General features: G+C 39.1%; 1 protein-coding gene across 5 annotated transcripts in view; it reads right to left on the minus strand.

Annotated features, from left to right (window-relative positions):
* Positions 1-18,890, minus strand: part of birc6 (baculoviral IAP repeat containing 6) — a 242,598-nt gene that overhangs the window by 142,878 nt on the left and 80,830 nt on the right. For 4 of the 5 annotated variants that reach the window (XM_043695518.1, XM_043695519.1, XM_043695520.1 and 1 more), the window contains exons 24-35: positions 17,974-18,161; positions 17,307-17,624; positions 15,629-15,728; positions 14,704-14,918; positions 13,279-13,487; positions 11,824-12,170; positions 7,241-7,460; positions 6,794-6,927; positions 6,136-6,273; positions 4,976-5,103; positions 4,133-4,264; positions 2,149-2,364 (exon numbers count right to left, since the gene is read on the minus strand). In XM_043695518.1, coding sequence (XP_043551453.1) covers positions 2,149-2,364; positions 4,133-4,264; positions 4,976-5,103; positions 6,136-6,273; positions 6,794-6,927; positions 7,241-7,460; positions 11,824-12,170; positions 13,279-13,487; positions 14,704-14,918; positions 15,629-15,728; positions 17,307-17,624; positions 17,974-18,161 — 2,345 coding nt within the window. The remainder of the gene's footprint in view (positions 1-2,148; positions 2,365-4,132; positions 4,265-4,975; positions 5,104-6,135; positions 6,274-6,793; positions 6,928-7,240; positions 7,461-11,823; positions 12,171-13,278; positions 13,488-14,703; positions 14,919-15,628; positions 15,729-17,306; positions 17,625-17,973; positions 18,162-18,890) is intronic. The other variant, XM_043695521.1, reaches the window with a different exon arrangement.

The raw sequence follows: 18,890 nt of genomic DNA on the forward strand, positions 1-18,890 counted from the left end.
GACAGAGAGAGAGAGACAGACAGAGAGAGAGAGACAGACAGAGAGAGAGAGACAGACAGAGAGAGAGAGACAGACAGAGAGAGAGAGACAGACAGAGAGAGAGAGACAGACAGAGAGAGAGAGACAGACAGAGAGAGAGAGACAGACAGAGAGAGAGAGACAGACAGAGAGAGAGAGACAGACAGAGAGAGAGAGACAGACAGAGAGAGAGAGACAGACAGAGAGAGAGAGACAGACAGAGAGAGAGAGACAGACAGAGAGAGAGAGACAGACAGAGAGAGAGAGACAGACAGAGAGAGAGAGACAGACAGAGAGAGAGAGACAGACAGAGAGAGAGAGACAGACAGAGAGAGAGAGACAGACAGAGAGAGAGAGACAGACAGAGAGAGAGAGACAGACAGAGAGAGAGAGACAGACAGAGAGAGAGAGACAGACAGAGAGAGAGAGAGAGAATTTGACCACTGTCACAAGATAAAGATCAGTGAGCAGAAACTCTTGTCATTTTTTCCTTCTGAGCAGATCAAAAGTGAAAATACAGAAGGACACCCACACGGAGAAGATCAAGTTTAAATGTGGATTTTCAAATATCAAGTACATACATCTCAGATAAGCTTTTTTACACAGATGTTTTTCATTGTGCTAAATACATACATTAGCATAACTTGAACACCTTGAATGTCACACAAAATACTTAGGCAATTTTCACCCTTACCCACTCAATGTTATTTCAACTTTTAAAACAAATAGCTTTCTTCTGTTAAACAATTCTTGTACTACTTGGGATTGCAGGAATGAATAAAAAAACATGGAATAAAGGAAACAAATTATAGTCTGTGGCTTCCCTTCTTTGCACACTTTAGTTTGTTCTATCAGTCGGAACTTAAACCCTTAAAATTGCTTAATTGTAAGAGGTTGATGGTAAAATATTCTTTAAAATACTTCAAATTTAAAAATCGCATCAAAGAAATTGGACAAGAGGAACGATGAAATCATGTTTAAAGGGAGAACGGACAAACTCCAAAGAAACTTCAGCAATTTCCAAACTGTCTATTTTGAAATCCCACAATCATTCAACAAAATCCTAACATTGTCGAAATATTATCATCTTTCATATATCCTAGTGACTAACCAATGCCTGTGGCTTCTCCTTGATTCTAGAAATTGTTTGAAACACCTGACAACTGCAGAGGCTCACATTCAAATTCTCTCCCACTTCAGTGAGAAGCCTTCTCTGGACAACGTGTTTATAACGCCACCAGTAGGTTCTTGTTTCCCTGCACTCTATTTGACTAGTCATCCAACGAGGCTTCAGAAGGCCCCAAATCACTCAGGATGTTGCATCAACTTTCTGAAATCCAAGTTTTCTGAATTGCTCAAAACCACGCCAGCTTGCCCAAACTGATACATTAGCATGAAATGACAGCATCAGCACTGTGAAAACAATACCCTTATATTTTAAAGTGGCAGATTACATCTACCGTTTTGTACAAGTTAGGCCAATATTCACCTTTTCTCTGAAACACTTGGAATTTTAAAAGAACAATTATTAGATTTCCTCTATTTAACATCTCTCATCATTCAGACTGTTTGATTTCAAGACAGCAAAATTTAAGAGAAAGTTTAAGTTCCAAACAAAGATAATGAAAACAGGCGTTCATTTCATCATAACAGAAAAGACTGAGAAATTTAGAGAGAGGTTCAAAATTAGTTTTGGTTTTGATCGAGGTAAAACTTACTCCACTGGCGGTAAATTGATAACTGGAGGGCATAAGCCTAAAGCAACAAAAGAACCAAGAAAGAGTTCAGGAGAACATTTTTCTTTTAAATGTAAAGGGGAACTAGAAGGGAATTGAAACATCTGAAATAAAAAAACAAGAAAAATGGGACTAAATGATCAGCTCTTTGAGAAAACTACCACAATAAATCAAACACATTTCTGCATTGTAAAGTATGATAATCTCTTATATTCTGATTAGTGTGAAGTACCTCTAGTAGTTTATATAAGAAAGTACAGGCTTTGAACTTACAGTTTACTCCACCTCCCTGAAAAGTAAGTTTGAGAGAGTTTATGAAGTATAAATTAATGGAATGCAATTATTAACTATGCTCCAGAGGGCATTTCTTTCGTCATCCTCATTGTACACTCACCTTGCAGACAAAGAGCAGCAAATCTGCATGACAGGTAAAGTCCATGGAAAGAAGAAAAAGTGCAAGCTTCTGAACCACAGCAATGCAGCGATCATGGGACAAAGTAAAAGGAAGGGGTTCCACTTCTGGGGAGTCTTTCGTTGAAGATGATTCTGAATCTAAAGTAGTGCGAGGCCACTCTGCAGTCCGGCGCAAACGAATGAGGTCTTTGAAATGCTAGTATGGGGTTGAAGTTAAGATGAAATTTAATAAACATTTCAACCAAATCCATGTTACTGAATTTACATGCATGCAACTGAGATTACAAATAGACAAAAATCTGAACTTTTCTACATTGGAAAAGATGAAAAAAAACTGTACAATTTCCACAACTAATTAGGATTAAAACTAGCCTGAGCAACATCTTAGTTAGCAGTACACCCATTGGCAAAATAAAGTTCTAACTATATAAAGAATAAAATGGACCTTCTCTTATCCTTTTATCATCTCTCCTAATCCCATGTTTATAGTCCCATCCCCATTAAATTGTTCTTAATCTATATTTCCTTCCTGGTCCACAGGAAATGCAATATTTTATCTGATATCCTCACCTTGGATTACTCCCCGTCTCCAATCACACACTTCAAGAACCCATGCTTGAATCTTTTGCCCTTGTAAAACTACCATCTTGTCTCCCAGTTCCCTATCCTCTTCAAAATCCCTGAACACTTATTGTACACTCTTTCCCTTTTAAAATGCTCATCTTCCATGGAATCCCATGTTTGAATTTCATCAGTCAGGTTTCCACTTGTGACAGCACTGAAGCTTTCCTAACCAAAGTTACACCCAAAATGACTCTTCTGCATTATCCATCCTTGTTCTTACTTAATACTTTCCACACAATCAAACATCATTCTCTCCACTGTCTCGTCACTGTCCAAAGAAGTGAATTGCCTAAGTCACTTGATTCACCTTCACTTTTTGAATTTTAACCAGATTAGCACCAACAACAGCCTTTCTACCTAACTCATTACCTTCAGAGCATATGGTCGATCCTGACCCCTTCACCTCTTGCTCACTGCACACCAATTCTTGGCAACACTGCCCACAGCCATGGATCAGCAGCAACATGGACTCTGCTGTCACCCAGTTTTATCTGCCTGTTACACTTTTGCCTAATTTAATATTTATCAGATATGCAGACTTGAATGAATTAGAATTAGAACACTGAGAAAACTAAAGCCATCACCTTCAGCTCATGCCACAAATTCCATGCTTTGCTAGCTCCATCTATTTCCTTAACCAAGCCAAGCTAAACAGACTTTTAGCAACCTCGGGGTCCAATTCAATTCCATCACTCTTTCACTTCACCAATCTACCCTTACCATTACTATGAGTTGAGCTCCAACCTCAATAACTGAAAAGTCCTGGTCTGCTTCCCATCCTCATCCCACCGTTCACATTCCTTCACATCAAATACCACTATTCACATTCCTTCACATCAAATCCAACTCAACTGATCATCCCTGGCCCTTGCCAACATTAGACAACAGCCTCTCAGCATTTAAAATGCAAAATTCCCTTCCTTGTGTTTGATTCATTTCTTGGCCTCAGCCCTCCAAATTGATATATTGCTCAAATCATACAACAACCCTCTTCTTGAGTTCACTACTCCTCTGACTCAGACATCTTGTGCATGCTCTACCCCACAACTGGCTGCCACAGCATTAGAAGACCCGACCTTAGATTTTGAAATACCCCTGCTAAAAATTAGCTTAACCCCAACCCTCTCCTACTTCAAACAGAACTATCCGACAAAGCTTTGGTTCACTTGACCCAATGTGGCTTTTTTTTTTTTAAGATTACACCTGTGCAAACCACATGGGCATAATTTTTTGTGCTACATAAAATGCAACTTGTTGCAATAATAAATTGTCCTGTGCTGGACCAACAATACAGCAACCGTTTTAAAGACTTAAGCTATAGAACAAAACAGACGTCATACCTTTGACGTAGCTTGCTTTAGCTTTGCCTGTTCTACCAAAAGTTTATATGAAGATCCTTTGCTGCTCTGGATCTTCTCTTTTTCTATTTGCTCAACTAATGCCTTTTGTTTTGCTTTTAACAAATTGAGTTGCTGCAAAAAAGGTTAAGTCAAAAGTCAGTTTGATATGCACACACACCCCAAAACACACAAACTACACGATAAGTCCTTAAAATCTCTGATCAGTTTTTATTTTAAAATATTAACGAGTCCTCAACTTTCTCCCGTCTCTTCCCCACCGAGGTTGCTCCTCTGACGTTTATTTTATCCCATTAACACACACTAGAACTTGGTAAGTACTTACAGGTAATCTTCTCAAAGATTTCTGCAAATGCATCTCTTGATGCAGCCAAAAAGCATGCCTGTAATAACTATTCTGCTGACTGTCCCTCCCTGGGAATGAGTATCTGATTACCAGCCAGTGAAAATCAGGAACTCACATGGGCAGAGACAGGTGGAAAACCATATCCAAACACTTGGCACAACACATCAGAGGTACCCATTTGAAATCAGTCTGATTACACTGTATCACACAGCCCAACTTGAAAATGACAAACCTTCTGAAATGAACATTTTCCTAAATCTCACTAACTGGCAGAAAAATATTCTTCTTTCTCCCAAATATAGCAATTTTAGAGTGACCCCATTAATCATCTATGTATGTTGCAACTGGTGCGCTAGCAATTTTGATTATGAAAACCAAAAAAAACTATGATAGCTTTACCATTTGCCAAAGTACTAGATTACGAAGCAGAGTATAAAATTTAAATAAAGTTCACATGCAGACAACAGATTAAATAATACCTGCTTATGGTGTATGAGTTGCTTTCGAATTTTCCTTGAATATAATCGGTCAAGACTGCTGGTCCCTTTGGTAGTTTTGCCTGAACTCTGTGACTGAAGATTGTTATTGATGAAGCTCCACTGGTTTCCTAGAACAGATAGGGACCTCCAGAAGTTAAATACACTCTAAAGCAAACAATGTTTACCTCAGAATTCAAAACATTCCAGATTGGGCCAAATTGATTTCTTAACATTATCCCATCAGGTCTACTGGCACAGTGCATTTCTGTTTCTGCACTGCACCACAGAAGGACACAAAAAAAAACTGCTTTGTCCTATCAATAATTACAGAAGAACCTTGATTATCCGAATACCAATTATCCGAAGGAGATCTCGAGGTCCCGATGGAAACATTACATCAAAGACGTCTTTTCTAACAGTGATCTCGCCTTTTGTTTACAGTGATTAAACAGGCATCGTCTCCAAATGACTTACTGCCCGCCCTCTCTCCCCACAGTTTCCCTGGAGTTCTACACAGGGGAGTGCCCACACCCCTTCCCCACATAATCTCTCCAACATTATCCTGTACATGGCAAAAGTGGAACCAGTCAAAAAGGTGCAATAAAACATTGTGTGTGGGGCTGTGGCTGCGTGTGTGCGCTTTTTAGAGACTTACCCCACAAAGGAAACTGCAGCAGTCTTGTTGTTGGGTGTCCAGTCCAGCTGCCCCGGAGAGGGGGCGGGGGCAATGTTGGACGGGGTTTGGAGCGGGAGAAGGTTTTGCGTGGGGCTGGGAGCAGGAGAAGGTGCATGGGGTTTTTGGGGGGTGGGGTGGGGGCTCGCACACTGTGGTGCTGCTGCAGTCACCTGAACGGGGAACAGACTTTAAAAACTCCAAGCCCCAGAGGAAAGACATTTAATTAATTATCCGAACGAAATAGTGCCCGCTCATCACGTTTGGATAATCGAGGTTCCCCTGTACTATGAGCTTTTTATTAGAGCTGCACAGAGGCAAACCAATCTGTAGTGTGCAAGAAAACGGACTATTCCCAACAGTGGCAAATGCAAGGCAAGTCATTTGGCTGTAAGTTTTCAGCAAAAAGGAGAATTCCTGAAATCAGGATAAATTGAGCAAACTGAATTGGAAATTAAATTTATTGCAACTTTGTAATGACATTTACCTGACAGCATCCTTTCTCTGTCTTTACCATTTAATGGCTTTTTGGCTGCAGCCACCTCATCTTCAACGCTTGCAACGTAGTCCAACAGCCGAGACACAAGCATTACAACCCAACTGACCATTGGGATGTCCAGCACACCTACAAAATTAAAAACAAAATAAATGAGGTATAATTTTCCACTAGCACTAAACTGTCCTACACTTGAAAAGGCCTAAGAACCAAACATTTGCCAAATGTTCTAATCTGAAGAGTGTATGCAAGGTTTCAATACAAGATCTGACTAGAATCAGATTTTTAATCAAAAGGACTGTAAAATGTTATTTGCTTAACATATAACTGCACCAGGATTCATAACGTTTGCTGGGTCAAAATTCTGGAATTTCCTCTAAATACTATCAAGGCAATGACCGAAGTGTTTTAAGGAGGCAGTTAACCAGTATGGTTTTTCTGAGGAACTTAAGGATGGACAACAACTGTGTAAGTGCACTGTAAGTACATTTTAAAATCACTGCTTAACAAGGATTTTATGTAGATGATGAACCATTAAAAACTGATCTGAAAAAGAAATTTCATTGCAAGTTAATCCTGCTAAAGACAAAAATTATATTCAAAGACGAATTATTTCAAGGCACACATTAAAATTTTACTACATGCTTACCGTCTGTACGTCTGTATGTTGCCATTTGTGGTTGCAGAGATGATAATAAGTTATCCAGAAGGTTCAGCAGGCCTTCTAGGACCCCACTGTTACTCAGCGATCGCTGACCAAAGCAGGAAAGTAACATAAAAACCCTAAAATAAAGATACAGTAATGAAAATAATAAATTATAAGCTCATGGAAATAACAAATATGAGTTAAATAATTTCTTGGCTTGGCCTATATCAAAAGCACTGTTTTGAAGGAGCAAAAATTATTTAAATAGCTAGGATTGTTACATAGTTCAAATTATTAGGGCTGAAGTAAAAGATGTTTTTTCTTAATTAATGTGCAATGCTTTGAAAAAATTAAGTTTATGCAAGGTTTTATGTAATTGTGATTATTTCAATCAAATTTACATTTATGTGCTGTACACTACTCATGGTGAAATTTGAATTGTGTACCTACCTGTCCTGTGGAAAGATGAGATGTTGTTCAGAATTATAAAGCTCTTGTAAGACATTAGACAGGAACTGTCCCCACCACCTCTCACCACCACAAAGCTGCACGAGCAGCAGTCCAGCATGCAATCGGATTTTTGGAGTACCACTGATACATAAATGTTTAAATAGTTCTTCACAGGCCTGTGCGTGGAAAGTGTTTTGAAGAACTGCTGGCACAGCATGACCTGCAAATATTTTAAAAATGCATAAATGTACCATTAGCAAAAAGATAATAAGGACTGCCGCAACCAATTCCATACAACACATCTAAGTCTTATTTTCATCAATACAGGCATGATGTACAGAAACATTATCTGGACTTTTCTTTAAAGATTAATGTCGGGCAATGTGTAATAAATTACTTGAAATAACTCAAGAAATGTCAATTATTTGTTTCTATTGTCACATTCAAAAATCAGAGTTATACAGCATGGAAGCAGATCTTTTGTTCCAACTAGTCCACACCTATCATAATTCTAAATTAAACTAGTTCCGGCTTGTGTTCGGCCCATATCCTTCCAAACCTTTCCTGGTCATATATTTATCCAATATCTTTTAAACGCTGTAACTATACCTGCACTCATCACTTCCTCTGGCAGTTCATTCCACATACTAACCACTCTAAAAATGATGCCCCTTTTATCTTTTTAAATCTCTAAATGAATTTTTACAACAATGATGCTTTATGGTCACCAATACTGAGACTAGTTTTAAACTCCAGATTATCTTAAAATAATTTAAATTCCACATACTACTATGGTATAATTTGAACTTTCATCTTCTTAACAGTAGGTTGTGCCTTGGAATACCAGTGACACTAAAAATTATTTGGAAACATACATGTTCTGCGTGTTGCTGGAGACAAAGTTCTAAAATGGCTGAGATTGTAAAAAGAGGCTGCATACTCTATATACTCCATTTTAAAGCCACAAATATCAGGATAAACCCAAACACTAATATACATTGTTAGAAACAGGAGAGTAGAGGTCACACTGCTGGAGTTTTTTATAGGCCTCCGCAGAGTTCCAGTGAGGTGGAAGTGGATTGGCAAAATTTTTCTGGACAGGAATGAAAGGAACAGGATGGTCATTATGGGGGACTTCAACTTCCCCAACATTGATTGGAAATGCTATAACTCTAGTACGTCAGGTGGATCAGTTTTTGTCCAATGTGTACAGGAGTGTTTCCTGATACAGTATGTCGAAGAGGAGAGGCCACACTGGACCTGGTGCTTGGTAATGAACCAGGCTAGGTGTTTGATTTAGTTGTAAGTGAGCACTTTGGAGACAGTCACCATAATTCAGTTACTTTTAGTTTAGCGATGGAAAGGGATAGGTACATGCCACAGGTCTAGAGTTATCAATGGGGCAAGGGCAATTATAATGCGATTCGGCAAGAATTAGGATGCATAGAATGGGGTAGCAGAATGCAGGGGATGCAGACAATGGAAATGTGGAGCTGGTTTAAGGAACAGATATTGCGTGTCCTTGATAAGTATGTCCCTCTCAGGCAGGGAGGAAGTGAGAAGGTAAGGGAACCGTGGTTTACTACAGAAATTGCATCTCTTGTTAAAAAGGAGACGACTTATGTGTTGATGAGGCAAGATGGCTCAGATGAGGCGATGGAGTTACAGATCAGACAGGCAGGATTTGAAGAGAGAGTTAAGAAGAGCATAGAAAAGACACGAGCAGTCTTTAGCAAATAGAATAAAGGAGAACCCTAAAGCTTTCTATGGGTATGTGAGGAATAAGAGGATGACTAGGGTAGGAATAGGGCCAGTCAAAGACAGAAGTGGGAAGTTAAGTGTGGATCCTGTGGAGATCGGAGAGGTGCTAAACGAATATTTCTCATTGGTTTTCACTCAGGAAACTGAGAACATTGTAGAGGAGAAGAATAAGGTACGAGATATTAGACTAGAAAGGATCGAGGTTAGTTACGAACAAGTGTTATCAATTCTAGAAGGAGTGAAAGTAGACAAGTCCCCTGGACAGAATGGGATTTATCCGAGGATTCTCTGGGAAGCTAGGGAGGAGATAGCAGAGCCTTTGGCTTTGATATTTGAATCATCATTGTCTACAGGTTTAATACCAGAGGACTGGAGGATTGCAAATGTTGTGTCCTTGATCAAGAAGGGCAGCAGAGATGACCCAGGCAATTATAGACCAGTGAGCCTTACTTCTGTTGTAGGAAGGGTTTTGGAAAGGATTATAAGAGATAAGATTTATCATCATCTTGCAAGCAACAATTTGATTTCAGATAGTCAACATAGTTTCGTCAAGGGCAGGTTGTGTCTCACAAACCTCAAAGTTTTTTGAGAAGGTGACCAAGCATATAGATGAGGGTAGGGCAATTGACGTGGTATACATGGACTTCAGTAAAGCCTTTGATAAGGTTCCACATGGTAGGCTGTTGGAGAAAATGCAGAGGCATGGAATGGAGGGAGATTTAGCAGTTTGGATAGAAACTGGCATTCTGAAAGGCGGCAACGAGTGGTGGTTGATGGAAAATATTCAGTCTGGAGTCTGGTTACTGGTGGTGTGCCACAAGGATGTGTTTTGTGACCACTGCTGTTTGTCATTTTCATAAATGACTTAGACGCAGGCATAGGTGGATGGGTTAGTGTGGAGTAGTGGACAGTTTGGAAGGCTGTTACAGGTTGCAGGGGGACTTGGATAAATTGCAGAATTGGGCTGAGAGGTGGTAAATGGATAAAAACAATGACTGCAGTTGCTGGAAACCAGATTCCGGATTGGTGGTGCTGGAAGAGCACAGCAGTTCAGGCAGCATCCGAGGAGCAGTAAAATCGACATTTCGGGCAAAAGCCCTTCATCAGGAATACAGGCAGAGAGCCTGAAGGGTGGAGATCTTCCGCCTCGGAACACTTCAACCCCAGGGCATCAATGTGGACTTCAATAGTTTCCTCATTTCCCCTTCCCCACCTCACCCCAGTTCCAAACTTCCAGCTCAGCACTGTCCCCATGACTTGTCCTACCTGCCTATCTTCTTTTCCACCTATCCACTCCATCATCCACCCCCCTCGACCTATCACCTTCATCCCCTTCCCCCACTCACCTATTGTACTCTATGCTACTTTGTCCCCACCCCCACCCTCCTCTCACTTATCTCTCCATCCTTCAGGCTCTCTGCCTGTATTCCTGATGAAGGGCTTTTGCCCGAAACGTCGATTTTACTGCTCCTCAGATGCTGCCTGAACTGCTGTGCTCTTTCAGCATCACTAATCCAGAAGGTGGTAAATGAAGTTCAATGCAGCTAAATGTGAGGTGATGCACTTTGGGAAGAATAACAGGAAGGCAGAGTACTGGATCAATGGAAAGATTCTTGGTAGTGTGGATTTGCAGAGGGACCTTGTGTCCACGTATACATAGATCCCTGAAAGTTGCCACCCAGGTGGATAGTGCTGTTAAGAATGCATACGGTGTGTTAGGTTTCATTCGTAGAGGGATTGAGTTCTGGAGCCACAATATCATGCTGCAACTATACAAAACGCTGGTGCGGCCACATTTGGAATATTGTGTAAAGTTCTAGTCACCATATTTCGGGAAGGATGTGAAAGCATTGGAAAAGGTACAGACGAGATTTATCAGGATGTTGCCTTGCTGGAGGGAAGGTCTTATGAGGAAAGGCTGAGACACTTGGGTCTGTTCTCATTGGAAAGAAGGCAGCTAAGTGGGGATTTGATAGAGACATACAAGATGATCAGAGGATTAGATAGGGTAGACTGTGAAAGTCTTTTTCCTAGGATGATGACGTCAGCTTGTACGAGGGGGCATAACTACAAATTGAGGGGTAATAGATTTAAGACAGATGTCAGAGGCAGGTTCTTTATGCAGACAGTGGTAAGGGTGTGAAATGTCCTACCTGCTAATGTAGTCAACTCAGCCATATTAGGGAAATTTAAATAATCCTTAGATAAGCACATGGATGATTTTGGGATAGAGTAGGGGAACGGGCCGAGAATAGTTCACAGGTCGGCGCAATGTCGAGGGCCAAATGGCCTGTTCTGCGCTGTATTGTTCTATGTTCTATTGTGCAGTGCCACCTTTCTGAAGCAGCAACAATTTACAAAAGGCTAATCTCACAAAGGCTACATACATCCACGTCTTCCTGCAAAACGCCTCAAGTGTGCCAACATTTCAAAGTTCAGAACTCATTACAAAGCAGCTTCAAGCATGCTCACAACGAAACTGAAGTAATACTTGCAGGTAAAAGTGGGATAGTGCAAAGCGTTTTCTCAGTGCAAGCGGTTTTAAGGGATGGTGACATTTGCTTTGCTGGAATACCTAAATAGGCAAACAATTTATGTTTGATGAGAATTAGATGATCAATGTCATCTATGATTTGTGTGTATTATAAATGTCCAAACCCCTCATTACTTCTGCCTTCCTAGTCTCCAAGTAGAGAATGGCACTTAACCCGCTGATGTAGTCATAGGAAACCATGGTTGTACTCTCCCCCAATAGTCATTTAGTTCAACGCAACATATTTTACATGAGCACTTCCAAAGGGATAAGAGAAAGAGACACCAACCACTGGACGAATGTAAAAGGCTCAGCAATGTGTCTAGAAGGTATCGGATGATTGTGCGCAGTTGCTCTGTAGAAGAATTCTGGATTAATTCTATTGAGTCGTAGGTTTCTGGCAGAGTCTTCCTGCTGGATCCAAGAGCCACCCTAAGGCGTTGCACAGCATGATGGGCCAAGTTGAGCTGAAGTTGCAACTGAATGCAGTCCTGATATGCTGAAAATACTTTACTATCCTCTTCGACTGCTTTGTCAGGCTTCCTTAGGAAGTACTGAGCATTGTTAGCACTGTTCAGTGGAGGAAGGTCAATATTCTGCAACAAAGTTTCCAGCCTGTGGCAAGCGAGGTTATATCTGTTAAAGCAAATTACAAATGATGAATCTACTGTACTTGCAGCCAACCAAAATTATGAGCATACTAGTTCTATAGTTCCCACTAATATATAATTTTATTTAATTTTTGTTGACTTTTTCCCTTCATTTGAGGGAAATCATTCCTTCCAGTCCACAAGAGGTTACTATTACTGCTACGGAGACTGATTAACAAAAAAATAAATAAAATACACAGTAATAAACAGTAAAAACTACAATTAAATGTTTTAAAAAGCTGACTTTCTCCCCTCATTCTTAGTCCTCAATGTAGGGATCCACAAAGGATAGCAACCCTCTAATACTTTGGCTAACTGACTACCCTTCAGGTGCAATCAAAAACGGCACACTATTGTAAATCGACCCTCAGTCAGCTACCCACTTATCTCCAAGCAGAAATCTCCGCACAGTCAAAGACAGAGATCGGCTTTTCATAGTCCAATTACTGAAGTATCTGTATCCTTGTCATCAGCGCACACAATGAACTTGATGTTTTATATGGCTTAAGCAAGGGAGTTTCAAACATTTGTTTGTAATTTAAAACTTTCACAACTTTGAATGCACATGACAAAATGTAACTGTTCAATGAATTCCTGTGTTGCATTTTTCCTTTCAGGAATTGCAAATCATCTTCTCAACTGTAATTCAGTTCAAGCTATGTTAATGATAACACTTTTCCTTCAATCAGGAAGTATTAACATATTAAAATAATTTTACTGTGTTTCATATGCTGTTTACAGTTTGCTCCTATCATAGTAAGGTTTGTTTGTTGCAGTTAGGATCAAGAGGAGATACATCATAGCCTGTAAACTAGTGAATGGGGAAGCAATGAGGTTTTCTGCTCCAGACCAATTGCTCCAGCAATTGATAGTCAAATCTACTTATCAAAAAAACTTAGCGAACTCGATTGCGTTATTCCATATCCCATAATTAAACAGCCAAAAGCCGTACTTTAAGAATGCTCCTTCAATGGAAAATTATAGAGTCACCAGCAAGAAGAGATGTATGCCTCAGCACAAATCATTATTTGCAAGGGATAGGTAAGGAAACAAAAGGCCCAGTCTTTATTTCCTATTAAAATAAATAGACTAACCTGCACTGTATATCTTCTTGAAGAGCTACCATCATTGTTAATTGCTGTTCCATTTCTGGCTGACTTGCAGAATCACTTTCACCTTTTAGAGGGTCATGAATTAGTTTGATTTCACTTTCCCATGGTAATATGTAGGTGTGCCCATAATACAGACCAAGCGGTATTTTAGCTCTTGCATTTGTACTTCCATAACGCCCAATCACCGTAATCTGCAAAGCAAATGGGAAGACTTGGTTTAAAAAAAAAGTAATAAAGGATTTAAAAAAAGCAAAATACTTTGGATGTTGGAAGGCTGAAATAGTAGTGAAGTCTTGGAGAAACTCAGGAGATCTGACAGCATCTTTGGAGAGAGACAGTTAACATTAGGTCTGATATGACTCTTCAGAATTGATTTCTCAATGTTAATTATTGGTCTCTCAACAGACATGCTAAGTGTCTCCAACACTTTCTTTTTATTATAAATAAAAAATAAATACTTTATTCACTCAGAATGTATGTGACAGGAAATATTCAAAACTGCACACAATTGCATTTTCATCAAATTATCTCAAATTGAAAATTCTCATTGTTTCTGGTCCTGTAACACTCATGATATCCTGGGCACTGATCCCAAGTTAAATGAGATTTTTCTCATTTGAACATTGGTGCCCCATTTTACTCTAAGTACAGCTTCTGACCCTATATAATCTCCTTCTCAAAAACTGTCTCCATTCATCTCTACAAACTATCCCCTTTCAACCCATTTGCCACTGAAATCCTTATCTATGTCTCTGTAACCTCCAGATTCAACCACTACAATGCTCTCATTACTGGTTACTACCCTTTATAAACTTCAACTTGCCAAACTCTCCTTGCCCATATCAAGTTTTACCCAGCCATCACTTGCGTCTGTGAAACAATATTTCTATCTGCTTTTGTAAGTTAAATTTAAAATTCTCGTAAGTGTTCAAAAGTTCTTTCACGGCCTTATCCCACTGCATTTCCAAAACTTTCATCAGTCTTTCCCAGGAATTCTGATCACTTACTTTGAGAAATTGCTTTGCTCCTCCGAGGTCTTCAGCATTCTAAGCTCTGAAATTTTCTTTCTTAAATTGCTGCATCTATTTTTCCTTCATTAAACTCATCTCTTCTACATGGTTTTTAATTACTGTAACATTTCCTTTTCAGCTTGTCAGAGCACATTTTTGGGAGGCATGTCGAGATATTTATTTCATTTGAAAAGGCACCACATAAGGTTATATTGTTCTGAAGGGTCACCGGACCCAAAACATTAAATGTGCTTTCTCCCCACAAATGTTACCAGACTTGCTGACATTTTCCAGCAATTTCTGTTTTTGTTTCAGCTTTCCAGCATCCATAGTTCTTTGGATTTGTTTTTGTAAAGTGTATATTGTTGTTATTAATGTATTTTAACAGGCTACATACCTTCATGAACCTGCAAACAGGTGGAGGCAGTAAATCATGAAGAATCAGTGAGTGTGTACTAATATCTGTAGCCACTACCAAACGTCTTCCATCCACTTCTTCTCCCAGAGTCCAAATGTCGATTGATAAAGATGCCAAGTCACCACAGGTTGGAATCAATATATCAGTCAACAGTATTGGTCTCCCAAAGTCCAGTGTCACAAACCGTCGTGCCCCTAAATTGGAAAAATAAAATTCAATTAAGATTGTCAAACATACAAAGGATATGCAGACAAGCAGATTTAATTATCAGTATGAATGCAATTAATATTGGTTGAACGCGTGACAAGATTTTGTAGCCAACTAAAGCACCTTGGAAATGTGCAGAATAGCCAATTAAAGTTGCATTGTTATTAGAATTACTCCGCTTGTTTTCATATCTTTTCCCAGTGCTCTTCCTTCTTTCATCAAAGTACCCTACAATCTGAAAAGTGGATATAATTTAACGTTTCTAAGAAGGGAGCAGGAATTCAACTGCTAATGATAGCAAATACTTCTGCTGCACGTAATTCCAAAGTCCAATAATAGATTTCAACCAAAGCAGAGCATGACAGTCAATCTTGTTATCCCCAGCTAGACAGGAAATAAATCAGTCAGAATTCATGTTTCTAACAATCAGCTTGGAATTTCTGTTGGAAAGGAATGCTAATACGCATCAGGTAAGAATGCATCACCTGAGGCACTTCAGAATCAAACCGCCTGCCTAAATTGTCCATTTTACTTTCATGAAAATGGCCATTTTGGTGAAGCTACAAGATAACAGACATTTGGGAAAAAAAAGGAGTAAATGCATACCAGGAAGAAGAAAACTGCTCATAAAAAAAAGAATGTTTTATACAGCTCCAAACTACTGCAATATTACAATTATAATAAAAGGTTTATGTACCAGAGTGCATTCGTTCAATGATAATAGACTGATGTGGTGGAGGCTGAAGTAGGTGAGAAGCATGGGAAATTGCTAGAGCTAGACCAGTTCCCAGAGGACTCTAAAAATAAAAAAAACACATTAACATCCAAAAATTAATAATTAAATAAAACATTATATGAAAAATACAGCCACTTGAGCTTCATTTACAAAGTCAACATACAAACCCCAAATATATTTCTGTCAGCAAAAAGGTCAACTGAAACAAAAGTGAATCATGCCTACCCATTGAGTAGTATTATTTCATGCATTATGCATCAAACAAAGAATTATGCACAACATGCAAATTACAATTCCCAAATTATTAACCTTTTATTGACTGCAAAGTGACACAAACATTGCACATAGCACTTCCACACTGCTCGAAAACTATCACAAAAGAAAGTTATTTTTCTACATTAGTCAACCCAAAATTAACACAGCACTCTAATTGAGGCCTGATCATGCAATGTATCAATGTTCTCTTTAACTCATCACTCTATATCCCTACTTATAAAACCCAAAATACTCTTGGCCTTTTCAAATTACATATTTTCACTGAATTATTAATTGAAACTCCTTCAGGATTCAAAAAAAGGGGACAATTAGCTCCAATTTTTTAACATGTGATTCAGGTCAATGCCATCAGCTCGGATCCAATTCCCATCCTACCAAGGTAAACGTAGGACCAGTCTCCCCGCCCTGCCCTCAAAATGCAACATCAAACCATCACTAACAAAAACTACCAAGAGAAACAGCTCAGGCTTCGGCATAGCAGGCAATGAACTGAAGTCACACCTCTGGGCAGACCACATATGAAAGGAAAAATGTATTTAAACTCCTAAAACTCATTCAGTATCTTACTGATAAATTTATATTTGTAGGCAACAGCTGGATTTCTGCTAAATGTATAATAGAAAATATGTGACTGTACTAGAGAGAGTACAAAGAATTTTACAAGAATATTGTCTGGACAAGAAAATTTTACTTCTGAAGAAAGATTCAATCAACTAGGGTCTGTGGAAAGAAGAGGCTGAAAGCTTGCCAGGTGGAAACGTACAAAATCATAAGGAATTCCATCCAGTCGCTAAGAAAGCTCTATTCCTTGTGGATGAGGGCTAGTGGGATTAGACTCTATGACTACTTGACAGCTGGCACACACAATGGACAAGATAGTCTGTTAATATAAATTTCTCTAGTTTCCAATTTTTCTTCTAAAATCCATGATTTTAGATCTGGCAGCAAATTGTTATCCTGTTCTCCCTGCATCCAAATACAAATTTAAATCATCAACATGAACAAAGTGGGTCTGGCACTGCCCACAGATTTATATCATTTGCTATTATTCTCCATCTGAAGTTAATATCTGCTAATGCTAATTATTTGTTTCTCACCCAACAATTTCTATCTATGATGCTGCATTTCCACAAAGTGATTGTTACAAGATTCTTGTAAATCATCCTGAAATGCCTTGCAAAAACCAATGTTGAACCTAATCAGTGAGTTAATTCAGCTAATTGCAAAAGGCAGTCAGTTTTTAAAAAAGGTTAATTGCAATTGTGCGCAATTGATGTTTAACAGATTCTAAAAACCTACATATATTTAAATATGCACAGGAATTTGAAAAATATGTACATTAGTGGGATATTCCCAAACATACCGCTTTGGTCTTGTTGGTATTTTTTGAATGAATGGCCACAGTAACAGGATGAGGATCAATAACTGAGCCAGGAAAGAGCTGTGCTAACTCTGCACTGATTGCTGCAGAAACTGCCTCATTGGGTGGTGTTAATGGCGGAGTCATGAACAATGGCGTTGTTTTGGGAGTGGGTGGAATGACATCAGCAGGGTGTATAAAAAAGCCAGGTGCTGTGGAGGCACTAGAAGGCACAGAGTTGTGAACAGGTCCGACTCCAGGTGCTGACGCTGCTACTGCTGCTGCCGTAGTCTGATGCAACTTGGCTTCCAGCTTGGCCTTCTGTTATATTTAAGAAAAAGAGTAATTCATTAACCTACCTTATTGCATTGGGTTGTCAATTACAAGTTAGTAAAAAAAACACAAAAAAATGAGATTTTGTTTTTCGAGTCTGAGCTTGTGAGAAGAAACTACCCCATTTACCATCTATATTCACACTAGGTTTGTCCATGATCAACAGTAACATAAAAATACTCATTTCATTTGTGCATCAGAATGCTGCTAAACATTTTGCTGATTATGAAGAATAAAAGGTAACATACTTCAATTTACAAGCATACAGCAAAACTGTGGCCAAAATTTAATAATGGCTTCTAAAAGCAACAAATAGAATTAAATTAGCACCACTCACCTGTTGCTGAAGTTTTAGCAACTGTTGTTGTTTCTCCTGCAGAACCTGTAGCTGTTGCTCTGCTGAGGCCATTGCATGGGAAAGGGACTGAAGGGCTACTTGAGCTGCTGAACTCAGGGCTGTTGAGGCCTCTCCTACTGTGCCAGTTGTAAGTCCACCCACTGCTGTTGTAAGCCCAAAGCCAGTCACTAAACAACAGGAAAGCAGAAACATTTGCAGTTTTTAAAAATAATTTATATTTTGATTTGAAAGAAAAATGTTTCAGAAGGGGAATTATACCAGATTCCAAATGATAATCCTATGTCTCTCTATAGGTGGTGCCTGACCTGCTGAGTTTCTCCAATGTTCGATGTTTGTTTTAGGCTGCTGCTTAAATGATCTGCTGGCAACAATGAGGATACTGGGGTCCACTACATGTCTTCTTTGCCATTGAACATTAAAAAAAAATGAATCCAACTGCATGGTCACTTATCTCAACAGTGACTATTTACATCCACATTTGTTTTGGGACATTAATTTAATTAGTGGATGAGACTGAGGATGGTCATACTATAGGCCCCCTCCAATAGTCAGTGGAAAACTAAGGAGCAAATATGGAGGAAGACCTCATATCTAAGAATAATAGGGTTGCATAGCTGGGGCTTTTTAACTTTCCAACAATAGACTGGGACTGGCATAGTGTTAAGGGCTTGAATTGGGAGGAATGTGTAAAGTGCGTTCATTAAAATTTTCTTCATCAGTATGTAAATATACCTATGTGAAAAGGAGCAAAACTCTTCTCTTGGGAAATAAGGTAGGGCAAGTAAATGAGGTGTTACAGGGGTGCACTCTGGGATCAGTGACCATAATTCTATTAGTTATGAAAAAGGATAGGCCTTGTATAAAAGTTCAAGTTTAAATTCAGAGCACAACCAACT

Source organism: Chiloscyllium plagiosum, chromosome 9 (assembly GCF_004010195.1).
Source record: "Chiloscyllium plagiosum isolate BGI_BamShark_2017 chromosome 9, ASM401019v2, whole genome shotgun sequence".
Lineage (NCBI taxonomy): Eukaryota > Metazoa > Chordata > Chondrichthyes > Orectolobiformes > Hemiscylliidae > Chiloscyllium > Chiloscyllium plagiosum.